Source organism: Carassius auratus, chromosome 19, assembly GCF_003368295.1.
Source record: "Carassius auratus strain Wakin chromosome 19, ASM336829v1, whole genome shotgun sequence".
Taxonomy (NCBI): Eukaryota; Metazoa; Chordata; class Actinopteri; order Cypriniformes; family Cyprinidae; genus Carassius; species Carassius auratus.
Genome location: NC_039261.1, coordinates 20,440,542 through 20,452,990, shown reverse-complemented (window position 1 = coordinate 20,452,990; position 12,449 = coordinate 20,440,542). Strand labels below are relative to the sequence as shown.

Below are 12,449 nucleotides of genomic sequence, written 5' to 3'. Positions count from 1 at the left end.
ATGAGCTCACTTTTATTGTGGCAAGCCGTTTTAACATTTGATCTTAAAATGTACAAGTATCTATTTTAGTGCTACTAGTAGGGTACAATGTAGTCTCGCAGAGCCAGACCTTCAGACTGTATGGAAGCTTTCATTGACCAAGGCCCACCCATGCGGCCATTTGACCGATAGGTCAAACAACTAATCACAGTTTATTTCATTCATCGTCACGTTTCCATATATCTCGCAACATCTCACAAAACCTAAATGACTGTGTTTATGAGGGTACTTGCATTTGGATGCATATAAGTGTTTATCCAATCGTTCAAAGCCAATAAAGAGACAAAAATGCTCAAAATCTCTATTAGCAGCTGATGCGCGGCTTACACACTCCTCCCACAAAGAAACAGAGACAGCGTGTACATATAGCCCTGTTGTTTGTGTTTCAATGGACTAAAAAAAGCTGTTTTAAACTGCAGTGCTTAAAAACACATGCAAACATTAAAGGGGGGGTGAAATGCTCGTTTTCACTCGACATCCTGTTAATCTTGAGTACCTATAGAGTAGTACTGCATCCTTCATAACTCCAAAAAGTCTTTAGTTTTATTATATTCATAAGAGAAAGATAGTCTGTACCGATTTTTCCCGGAAAAACATAACCGGATGGAGGCGTGACGTGTGGGCGGAGATAAAAAATCACGAGTGCCAGTAGGCTTTTGCGTTGAAAGTGTTTGGAAGCGGTGACATTACCGTGAGGAAAAAAACATCATCCAAAACAAACCATGGCTAACAGTCAGATTCAGCCGTTTATTTATGATCCAGAATCAGATCCCGAGTCTGAAACTGAAGGAAAGCAGCAGCAGCAACGACTTGCTCCGAGCTGGGCTCGAACCCGGGTCTCTGCATGGGAGGGGACGCACTAACAAGGAGGCAGAGATATTTGAAGCAGTTTTACTCAACGCCTGCGGTTCCAACACACGATCGTGACCCTTTTTCATTGGGATTGCATCATCCTTAAGAAATAAACTATACGCAAATCCGTCGTCAAACTTGGCTTTGTTTGTAAAACAAGCATTTTAGAAATGCAGGGAACAAACAAAAACACTTGCACAACTCCGTTGATGCTCTGTAAAAATAAACTCCATCCACTGGTCCCTTAATGCTGTTTTTTTTTTGGTAATCTGTGCAGGGTTGTCTTGCCCTGGCAACCAAAAACACACTTCTTTTGTGACTTTTCGCGACGCTCTCGCTCTGATCAGTGAAGTATGTTGTGCTCTCAGTGCTCTGCTTCCGGCAGAAGTGCCTCAGGACCCATAAAAGGAAATTTCGCTCCATCTAACGTCACACAGAGCCATACTCGAAAAAAACTTTCCGAAACTTGTGACAAACCGGAAGGAGTATTTTTGGAACAGAAATACTCCTTCAAACGTACAACTTAATTTTTGAAACTTTGTACATGTTTATCATGGGAATCCAACTCTTTAACAGTGTAAAAAACTCAGTATGCATGAAATAGCATTTCACCCCCCCCCCCTTTAAGTTTTCGTGACCATGCATACACCAACGAGAGCGTGCGCATGCTGTAATTCATGCATATGCCTGCATCCCTGTGTAATGCCTATGAGACTACTGTCATTAAAATAATGAAAACGTATTGCCATAAACAATGTATTTTGCAGCACCATGAAATAAACAGTAGAGCACAATATGAATCGATAGATTTTTAATGCCATGCATCCGATTTATATCGTCATATTGTCCAGCCCTATGTCATAATATGTTAAAGTATGGTATTTGGGGTGAAAAGCTCCCCTGCTGTTGGGGCTAAAGGTGCACAGTAATTAACATGAAAAATAATAGATGGCTGCCTTTCCATTTGTTGACATGACATGGTTCAGCTGGTAAATATATTATGTTGGGTGTCCATATTAGAGTTAATCACCATGCTTAGAATGAAACCATTATATTTAAAACATGATATAAATCATATCATATAATAAAATATAATTTGTTGTTATTACTGTAAATACATATTCAATTATTATTGGATCTCCTTCAATACTTTAATAATCTTTACTTATTGAAACAATTATGTTTCTTTATTTTAAAAAATATTTTTTTATATTAACATATTTTAATGACAGTATATTTATTGAAAACAATTAATTATTTTATTTTTCAAAATAAGCAGAAAATAGTACTACTAGTAACTATTGAAATAAGTACTAGTGTCTAATAAATATATTAGTGTACAGGTGCTGGTCATATTATTCGAATATCCTCATAAAGTGTATTTCACAAATTCCATTCAAAAAGTGAAACTTGTATATTATATTCATTCATTACACAAAGACTGATATATTTCAAATGTTTATTTCTTTTAATTTTGATGATTATAACTGACAACTAAGGAAAATCCGAATTCAGTATCTCAGAAAATTTGAATATTACTTAAGACCAATACAAAGAAAGGATTTTTAGAAATCTTGGCCAAATGAAAAGTATGAGCATGTACAGCACTCAATACTTAGTTGGGGCTCCTTTTTCCTGAATTACTGCAGCGATGTGGCGGAGCATGGAGTCGATCAGTCTGTGGCACTGCTCAGGTGTTATGAGTACTAATGAATAAGTACTAGCATATTTTATAAGTATTTAATTAATATTTAATTAATTATTCAATATTTAATGAATTATGAGTGTCTATTTAATAAGTACTAGTATCTAATCGATAAGTACTGGTATCAACTAATAACAACTACAGTAGTATCTAATAAATCCTTACTAATTAATAGCTAAATAATAATAAGCACATTTAACAAACAAATAAGTACCTAATGGGATATTTAAAAGTAGCTACATATAAGTAAGTCCGTACTAGTAGCATAAATAGGTCTACATTTTATGAATTAAATGTTGAAGCGGCTTGCCATACACTTTCTTTCTGAGGACGCCCTCTATAAAGCAACACCAGAGACTAACGGACGGGACGACCTCCAAGCTCGGGATAAACGAGGTGGGTGAATGTTTTTGTTAGTATGTCTTTGAATTAAAAACCACACTGAAGTGGCGTTAAACACGAGCCCCATCCAAAACAGTGCCATCTCCATGGAAAAACACAACAGATGAGTGTTATCCAATGGGAATTTGGCTAGTAATAGGCTGAAACCTCAGAGTTTTGGGAACACAGTTTAGTCTAACTGGAATGAGTCAGCCGTTCCCGACAGGTACCAAAGGCCTAGGTTAAAACCCGCCGAGAGTCTGATATGGCAGGCGGAAGGGGTTACTCCGGGTCATTATATCCGCTATATACGAAGCACTGATTTATATTGGCCGGGTCTTATTACGTCAATTAATTAACAAAGCTGAGAGGCAGGAAATAAGGATATCTGCCAGGAAATTAAAAACTGGAGACGATATAAAGTGAGAGCAAAAAAGAAGAATATCATGCACGTTTTGGCAGCGTCTTGGAAAGAGTATGTGGGTTTATTTATGGCGCGAAGGCAATCGCTGTAAAAATAAACACACTTTATGGCTCCGTTCCAAAAACGAATGAGCTGCCTTACTGTCTGCTGTCTAATTAGGGAGCCTTTTTTCTATAGAAGGCAACATTCTAACTGAAATTAAACCCTAATAAGTGACTGGTTTGGAACACCCTACATAGGCAACAACTTATACGTCATACAAATAGAACGCCTAACATTAAGTGCACAAGAAACTATTTCTAGAGAGTTCAACGTTAAGAATATAACATGATACTCCAAGGAACTGCACAGTAGCTACTCGCAAATAAACAGTTTTTATTGTGACTTGTGTTTTAAATATATATATATATATAAGCATTCATCCCATTTCCTCCACAAGATTAAATGGATATTTTCATTTTTTTTCATCACAGTGCATTATGGGATCGGCGTCTCTGTAAACAATATTTAAAGGATAGGCCTAATTTCTATATATTGGATAAAACGTTTCGACAACATTATAATATTTTTCAAAAACCATAAAAGTTACACAAAAAAAAACTATTGTAAAAACAGTTTCCACTCGGAAATTAACAGTGAATTTTACAAGGAAAGAGCAAGTTTGCATTGAATTAAACATTACATTTTGAAGTAGAAACACTGAAATACTACGTCAAAAATTTTAATTTTACAGTACATTTAGGAACAGTGTTGGGGAAAGTTACTTTAAAAAGTAATGCATTACAATATTGCATTACTCCATAAATAAAGTAACTCGTGTTACTTCATTACTGTACATGGAAAGTAACACATTACGTCACTTTGTCAACTAAGCTGGGTTTGCTTATTTGACATTATTAACAAAAACCCAAAATCTATATTTTAGGTAACTCTAAAAGCCCTTTCACATCAGAAGTGAAATTAATAAGCCACTAATTACTCACAATTTCTCTTAACACGGAGACAGGAGAGCTGTAAGTCAGTAAATGATCAAACTAAGTAACTTGCGTTACATATGTGACCACAAAACCAATCTGAAGTGTCAATTTTTCTTAATCGAATGAATCAGCTTTCCATTGATTCATGGTTTATTAGGATCAGACAATATTTGCTCAAGATACAACTATTTGAACATCAAAAAAAAAAAAAAATCTAAATATTAAGAAAATTATCTTTAAAGTTGTCCAAATTAAGTTCTTAGAAATGCATATTACTAATGAAAAATGAAGTTTTTATATATTTACGGTAGGAAATTTACAAAATATCTTCTCTATTTCATCTCTTTTTCATCTATTTGACCCATACAATGTATTTTTGGCTATTGCTACAAACTTAAGACTGGTTTTGTGCTCCAAGGATACATATTTGAAAAGGCAACTCAGATATTTTCTTATAAATGTAAAATATCCCAACTCTGTTTAGGAGTTAGTTAGGAAGTCAGATAAAAAAAAAAAAAGTTTCACTAACCACAAAACTTAGATAAGATCATGATTGGTATCAAATTTTTTTTTTTTTTTTGCCACGAATCACTGCACAATGGTTTTGGGTGACGTTTACTTTCAGAGACCCTGAATATCAGAGCTTTGGTTTGTCTCAAACCCATTATAACCTTAAAAAGACATAATTCACCTCATGAGCGCGAGGGCCACTTATCAGAGGTGAAGGCCTAATAAAACCGACAAAATGTCACATTCTCACCCCCAGACCGAAGCACAACACTCCCAGTGATGGAAAAACTAAGTGAGAACAATTCGAAGTATGAGCCCGTCTGGCCACGATCCGAACCCAAAACCTCCCACAGAGCTCCCGGGATCCTTCAGGACGAGAGATCCAACTCCCCTCGAGCCGTCAGAGACTCGCTCTGTCTAGTCCAACAAAAGGGGCAAAAGAAAAGCAGAATGTATCAGTCTGGACATAATCCCAGCTGACTTGAAGCTGAAAGGAGTCCAGATTGAGATGTTTTTCCTTCACATCCTGGGGCCAGTAGTTCAGAAGGTCTCATCCGGATCCGAATGACCTGGATTTGGAAATCCCGTGTTTTGCGATCCAGGATCAGGTGATCCATTTTACTTTTGTGCTGGTTTTTCAAAGCAACATTGAACTGGATCAACCTGATACAGATACACACTTCTTCAGATTTCCAAATCTGGATTATTAATGCGCTAAAGTAACATGGTGATTGGGGAAAAATGCAGATGTTTTGCATTGCATTTATACAAATAACTACTTCTGACTGGTGCATCTCTGATGATGGTGCCATTGTATTTTACAATCAGTATAAAATAAAAACTACTTTAAATGAAATGTAATATTTGTGTTTGATATTGACAGCTGTTTCTGGCATTTATAACATGCTAAAATGCTTGGTTTTTTGGACCAGTTTTAAAGTTTCATTACATATTTGTTCCTGAAATTCACCCTTCTGCTAAAACTTTTCAAAAGTAGCCCAATGTTATTAAAACGTTTTGAACAACACAAACTGAGGATTTAATCCAGATCAAACCAAGATTGGCTTTTATTTAATCCAAATTCAGAATTCTTTTTTTTTTTTTTTTTAGAACAACCTGTTTTCAAGATTTGATCCGATGTGATTGCCAAAATCCGATCAGATTACTCTTGAATAACTGGCCCCTGGCCCCTCGGGCTGAAGAGCTCAGAAACCTTCAGCATCGCTCAGTGATTTACTGTAAAGATGTGCATACATATTTCCCATCACACACAGTAAGTCACACAGGAGGAGCGCTTTCCCACACACACACCTTGAGGTTTGGGATTGCGGGATGGATTCCCAGCAGTGCAGGACGTTCCAGGAATCGAGCGGGACGCTGGCATCTCAAGCAGACGTGCTCTGGCTCTTCAGCAACACCTGAGCGTAAAAATGGGTCAGAGGTTCAGTAGCGTCTGAGAAAACCAAACATCCAAAAATATGCATGAAATTTGTTTTCATGTGGTCTGGAAAAACCTTTGCACCACTTTCAGGAAATGTTTTGATTCATGGAAATATCAAGAAGAAATGGCTTATTTTCATTGCATCAGAGTTTACTCATCTTGAGGGTTATTTTCAAATGTATATCTTATATTTCTATAACAAATGTCTTCTAGTTGTTTAAACATCTGACAACTTTAACTAGTGTTTCCATGCCATGAATCATACTGCATGCTCATTTTCAAAGATTTGCTTACCTTCACACACACACAGCCAATGAGGTCATTTCCTGTTTACGTATTGTCACTGCATGACAACAAAATGTATTCTTGCTTTAAAAAAAAAAAAAAAATCATTTTAATAATAATAAAAATGATCCAAGAAGAAAACATTGGAACAAACAATAAATAATGAAATAGAAAATAAAATAATTTACAAATAATAAATATTAAAATATAAAAAAACAAACTTTTAATTAAAAAATAAGCAAAAATGTAAACTTAATTTGTATATATTGCACGTAATTTATAGATTTGAGCTTTATTAAGTTTCTTTAAGGATTGAGAAACATTAATACAAATTAAAAAAGAAATGCCACAGAACTTGTAGCAACTTTAAATCTACATTTGTGGAACAAAAACATATAGCATTAATATATGATTGCACAAAAATGTGATTTTCAAAAGCAGGTGTTACATCGTTTGCGATTTGTGATGGTTGTATAGCGAGTACGACAATCATTTTGCTTTTTAATTATTAAATATTTCAAACCAATTAGTTTAATGACATATTCTGAGAAGAATTAATGATGAAAGCTACATAAGTCAATTTCTATTGGTTTATTAATAAAGACACAAAAATAGAACTGCACTAAAGGTAAAGGATTTAAAAAAGAAATTTTACATACAGCAAAAAAATAAAAATGCAATTGTTTATATTTTTATAATTAAGGGAAATAAGAAACCTCATGTTATATTGACTGGAAAAGTAAGAGCTCTAACAAAACACATTTTTCGGTGAGTGTTGAGACTGACTGTAATTAGCATAGCTGGTTAATTTCTGACCAATAAACAAAAAAAATATTTTTTTAATCTATCAATATCTGGTCATATTGCTGTAGCCACCATTTGATAATAGCTTATTCCTTTATCTTACTTTAATCATAAAATGTTGAGAGATGCTTTTATATTTCCCCCAGTCTAATGTCATTAGTTTAAAGAAGAGAGTGTGTGTGTGTGTGTGTGTGTGTGTGTGTGTAACAGCAAAGGAAACTGCTGCCCCCTACAGGAGGAAAAACAAAACTGTGCAAATACTCCAGAGGAAAAGATAACATTTATTATATTCTGTAAATATAAATCACACATAAGTATCTCAGTCACATTGGGTTCATTGTGTACAGTTCATGACACAGTCAGTGAGTGAAATCACTTGCTCTTTCTCTTCTTTTTGGCAGCAGGTGCGTCCTGCAGGTCGTCTTGGCTCTCGGCCGCTCTCTTTCTGCTGGAGTCACTTGTGGAGATCTCATCGGACTCCTGTCCTTTGTCTTTCTTCTTCTTCTTCTTCTTCTCTTTGTGATGTCTGTTTGTGTTGGAGTCTATCTCTGCTGTGTCGGCAGTGTTTTGGGTGTTTTCTGACATCTCCTCCAGGCCGCTGTCGTTCAGAGACTCTTTCTCTCTCTTGTCTTTCTTCTTTTTCTTCTTGGGTTTCGGGCTGTCGATCGTGTCTTCTGTGCATTCAGCTTCTGTAGTTGATTCCTTAGGTTCGGTTTGGGCCACAAGCTCTTGCACTCTGACAATCAACAAATTATTATTATTAGTAACGACACACTTATCTCTCAAATCGATACCATTACGAAACTTGGGTTCCAAATCAATGCATTGCATTTTTATTTTATTGTATTATTTTTTTACAATGTATTGCAATTTTGTTTGCTTTTCTAACACTGCATACAAGCTTTAGATGATACATGAACGTGAGTTTATTTCAGGAGCATCAAGCCATAATGTACTACAAAATGTTTATTTCAAAAAACCTAAAAAAAAAAACAGTTATGTAAAATAAATGCATTTTATTAAAATTGCTACGTTAAGCTGTTCCTGTCAAAAAAAATAAATAAATAAATAAATTGCACAGCAGGCTATTTTTGTGAACAATTACTTATTTAAATAAGTTTTCTTTAAGTGTTTGATTGAAGATAAAAGCTTTATGTTAATAAAAACCAAATACATCATTAGGATGTTTTAACTTCTAACTGTTGCTTCAGGCTAAAATATGAGTCTATAATCCATAACACTTCCTTCAGTAAAAAAGTCAATTTCCTGTTGTCTTTAACATAAAAATAAGAGCAGCTTTTGTTTGTAATCTGTGCAGAATTCTCTTCTAATTCAGACGAGATTAACACACACAGCTTTTCACTTCTCAACGCATTAACTGGAGTGCTGTGGATTATTATTGTGATGTTTTTAATCAGCTGTTTGGACTCTCATTCTGACGGCACCCATTCACTGCAGAGCATCCATTGACGAGCAAATGATGCAATGCTACATTTCTCCAAATCTGCTGAAAAACAAATGCATCTACATCTGGGATGGCCTGGGGATGAGCACATTCACAGCAAACGTTCCTGTACTATTCCTGTAGCAGAGCTGTTTCAAGTTTAAACAAGAGAAATTGGGTTGACTGTACCTGGACTTCTCCAGCCGTCCTCGGATGAGCAGAACACCTGCGTTATCAGCGTCCAGCTGGAAGACCTCAAACTCCAGGCTCTGTCCGACGCTCAGTCCACAGTCCCTCCACTGCTCCGAGCTCAGCGGACCGGGCTTCACCACCGACGCGTTAAAGCAGCCGTGAACCAGACAGCCCACGTGACCCACTCCCATCTTATTAATCACGCCCTGAGCGACACACACACAACATTTAGTTCACCCAGAAAATGTTTTACTCACCCTCAAAAACAACCTGTGTGTATATGACTTTCTTCTCTCAGACGATTATTATATTAAAAATGATCCTGGCTCTTCCAAGCGTTAGAATGGGAGTAGCTGGGTGTTTTTGTGCAACACTCCAAAAGACGTCAAATAAAGTGCGTGCATCCATATTTATACACTTTTAAAAATGGATATTTTTCTTTATCCAAAAATGCATGGATTCGCTACCTTTATTTATGCCCCGAAGCCACGTGAGGCATTTTTTATTAAGGATGCACGCACTTTATTTGACTTCTTTTGGACTTTTAAACAGAAACACAAACCTACTGTCATTATAAAGCTTGGAAAGCAAGGATGACTTTTAATATAACTCCAAACTGGATTCATTTGAAAGAAGAAACTCTTATAAACCATCAGCCAATGCACAGAACATGAAGATCTCGTAAGACGTACCACGAGCTTCGATCCCTTCTTTGGTTGGAAGACTACGAACGACGCCTCGATGTTGAAGTGAATGAAGCCTTGATCGTCGTGAATATCTCCATACTGTCCCACCACTTTAATGTTGTCATATGCCATGGGAACACCTTTCAGACTGCAGAACAACAGAGATGAGCCAATGGCTGTTAGAGTATCCTTCGTTGTAATCTTTATTGATAAATGAGGTTTAATAAGTTTCAGCTGTTTACAGTAATTGATTATCAAAATGTCAGTCAATAGAGCTGTAAGATTATGCTAAAGAAATTCTTAAACCACATTTTTATTCACTAATTTGATTGTTTATTATAAAATAGTAATTTACACCAATCAAATTAGTGAATAAAAATGATTAAAATGCATGAAAACTAACAAAATAAAAAAGTAGTAATCTAGCATAATTGAAAATAAATGCATATTTTCCAAAAAAAAACACACATAAGGCAATTTAAGTATGAAATATATAAACTTTTTAATGAAATAATTATGTTTTGACTCCCATTTGAAATAAACATTTAAACAGAGGGTGTAAAAAAAAATAGAAATATAATACATTATAATACAATATAAGACATTATAAAGGGGTTAATAAAAATATATAGGCTAATAGAAATGCATATGCAGAGCATATATGTAAAGCAGCAGTCTAAAGTTTACATCCCCTTGCTGAATCTGCAAAATGTTAATTATTTTACCCAAATAAGAGGAATCATAAAAAAAGCATGTTATTGTTTATTTAGTGGTGACATGAATATCTGAATATGTTAAGATATTTCACATAAAAGATGTTTACATGTAGTCCACAAGAGAAAATAATAGTTGAATCTATTTATATTTTGCAAAACTCTCCTTTCTAGAGCAAAAAAAAAATGAAAAAGTCTATTATTATCGGAGTTCACAAACATCGAATGAAAACTTTCCATCATGTATTGCAGGAAAGATGGATAATTATTAAGTACTTTTGTAATCTTCCAGCTATAACCTGCTCATTTCTACACAAACTACATCAAATCATGATCAAACTGGTGTCTTTGGAAGTTGACTTCATAACTTTAAGCAGCAATAGAAGTATGCCAACTTTACAAACAGAAAAAAGGGATCAGAGTTGCACCTTTTGGGGTAACTTAACAACAGCTTGTCACTGGATCAGGACATATTTGTACCTTTTTTAACCCTATTGGGTACATATTAGTTCCTTTGGTACGTGTTGTTACTTCTCTAAAATACTAATGTGTAGCTATTAAGGTAATAAAAGGGTACAGTTATGTGCTTTTAAAAGGTACTGCTCCAATGACAAGCTGTTGCACCGCAAAAAGTACACTTTGACTCTTGGTCCCCTACAGAACTTCAATATCAAATTACAGCAGTGACACACAATGACAAGTTTACAAACAGTACCATAGTAGACTATTTTTTTTATGTATTATGTTTTTATTAACTGTATCATAATACTGAAAGACACTTTTACCTGCTGGAGTATTTGAGCAGCTCGGCGTTGAGTTCCTCCTGTATTCCGGTGCGTTTCTTCTGCAGGTACTGCGGCGGCAGCGCGATGTGTTTGCGGCGCGAGTCAAGCACGAGACATGAGTATCGCGCGCTCAGCAGCTTCACCGCGTCCGCGAACGACGGGATGAGACACGGAACCTGCGCGGAGACTCCGTCACCTCTGGCTCCGACATTTCCACTGGATGTCGAGACATCCGAGGAGTTTGTGACAGGTTTCGGTGCTCCGTCCTCCTGCGTCCAGTTCGCCATGCCGTACTTGTGGAGGAGCACATGGTGCGTTCGCTCGCTGGTTCGCATTCGAAAAGTGCGGAGTGATGCGCGACCACAGGCGGAGAGGAGGAGAACTACATTTAGAAAAATAAAATAAAAGCATTTTAAAATAATATTTATTTATGTTTTTTTGGTTAATAGTAAGGAACTATTTAAAAGTTAGAAATAATAAACATTCTTAATTATAATTATATTTAACTACGCTGAAAATAAAAATTACAATTAAAAATACAAAATCTAAATAATTATAAAATAAAATATAATTCGATAAAATTAATCTCTTATGAATTTGTTTAGATTTTTCTGTTGTTTTTGCAAATAATACAGGATTATTTAAAAGTTAAAAGTTAAAAATTACAAATTAGCTTGATTAATTACACTTAACTAAAACGGAAAAAAAATTATATAAGTTGTAAATAAATAATTAAAAATAAAATAAAAATGTAAGCAATATTTTTATGTTGTTTTGATAAATAGTAGGAAAATATTTAAAAGTTAATAATTAACTTTTTTAATTATAATTATAATAAAATAAAATAAACAATAATTAAATATAAATTATAAATAATTAATCAGAAAAATAAAACTAAATAAAATTAGTGTCATGATTTTTTGATTTTTTTCTGTCGTTTTTGTAGATAGGAATCTATTAACTTCATGAATAATAATCATTTAAAATGTACAAATATTATTCAATATAAATTACTAACTTAATAAATAAATAAAACATGATTTTACTTGAGTTATTTCAGCTGTTTTTGATAAGAAGCTTCATTATTTACATGGTTAATAGTAAAGAATTATTTAAAAGAAAAATAAAGAATAATTAAAATTAAATATAATTTACAATTAATGATAAATAATCAAAAACTAAGAAAGGACTCTGTTTTTTTCTCTTTATTA

At 34.6% G+C, this 12,449-nt stretch overlaps 1 protein-coding gene across 1 annotated transcript; it reads right to left on the bottom strand.

Moving 5' to 3' along the window:
- Positions 1-7,679: 7,679 nt before the first annotated feature.
- LOC113119759 (DNA-directed RNA polymerase I subunit RPA43) lies at positions 7,680-11,564 on the bottom strand. Its single transcript, XM_026289402.1, has 4 exons — positions 11,239-11,564; positions 9,747-9,888; positions 9,052-9,260; positions 7,680-8,154 (listed from the first exon to the last, which is right to left on the bottom strand). The coding sequence occupies exons 1-4, from the start codon at positions 11,523-11,525 to the stop codon at positions 7,791-7,793; spliced, it is 1,002 nt and encodes a 333-aa protein (XP_026145187.1). The 5' UTR covers positions 11,526-11,564; the 3' UTR covers positions 7,680-7,790.
- Between the last annotated feature and the right edge of the window lie 885 nt (positions 11,565-12,449).

Bases quoted from the DNA above. Each gene is read 5' to 3' on its own strand.
- LOC113119759 (XM_026289402.1), bottom strand. From the start codon at position 11,525: ATGGCGAACTGGACGCAGGAGGACGGAGCACCGAAACCTGTCACAAAC. The intron at 9,889-11,238 runs GTAAAAGTGTCT...GTTGTTCTGCAG, and splicing joins CTGCTCAAATACTCCAGCAG to TCTGAAAGGTGTTCCCATGG. The intron at 9,261-9,746 runs GTACGTCTTACG...TGTGTCGCTCAG, and splicing joins AGAAGGGATCGAAGCTCGTG to GGCGTGATTAATAAGATGGG.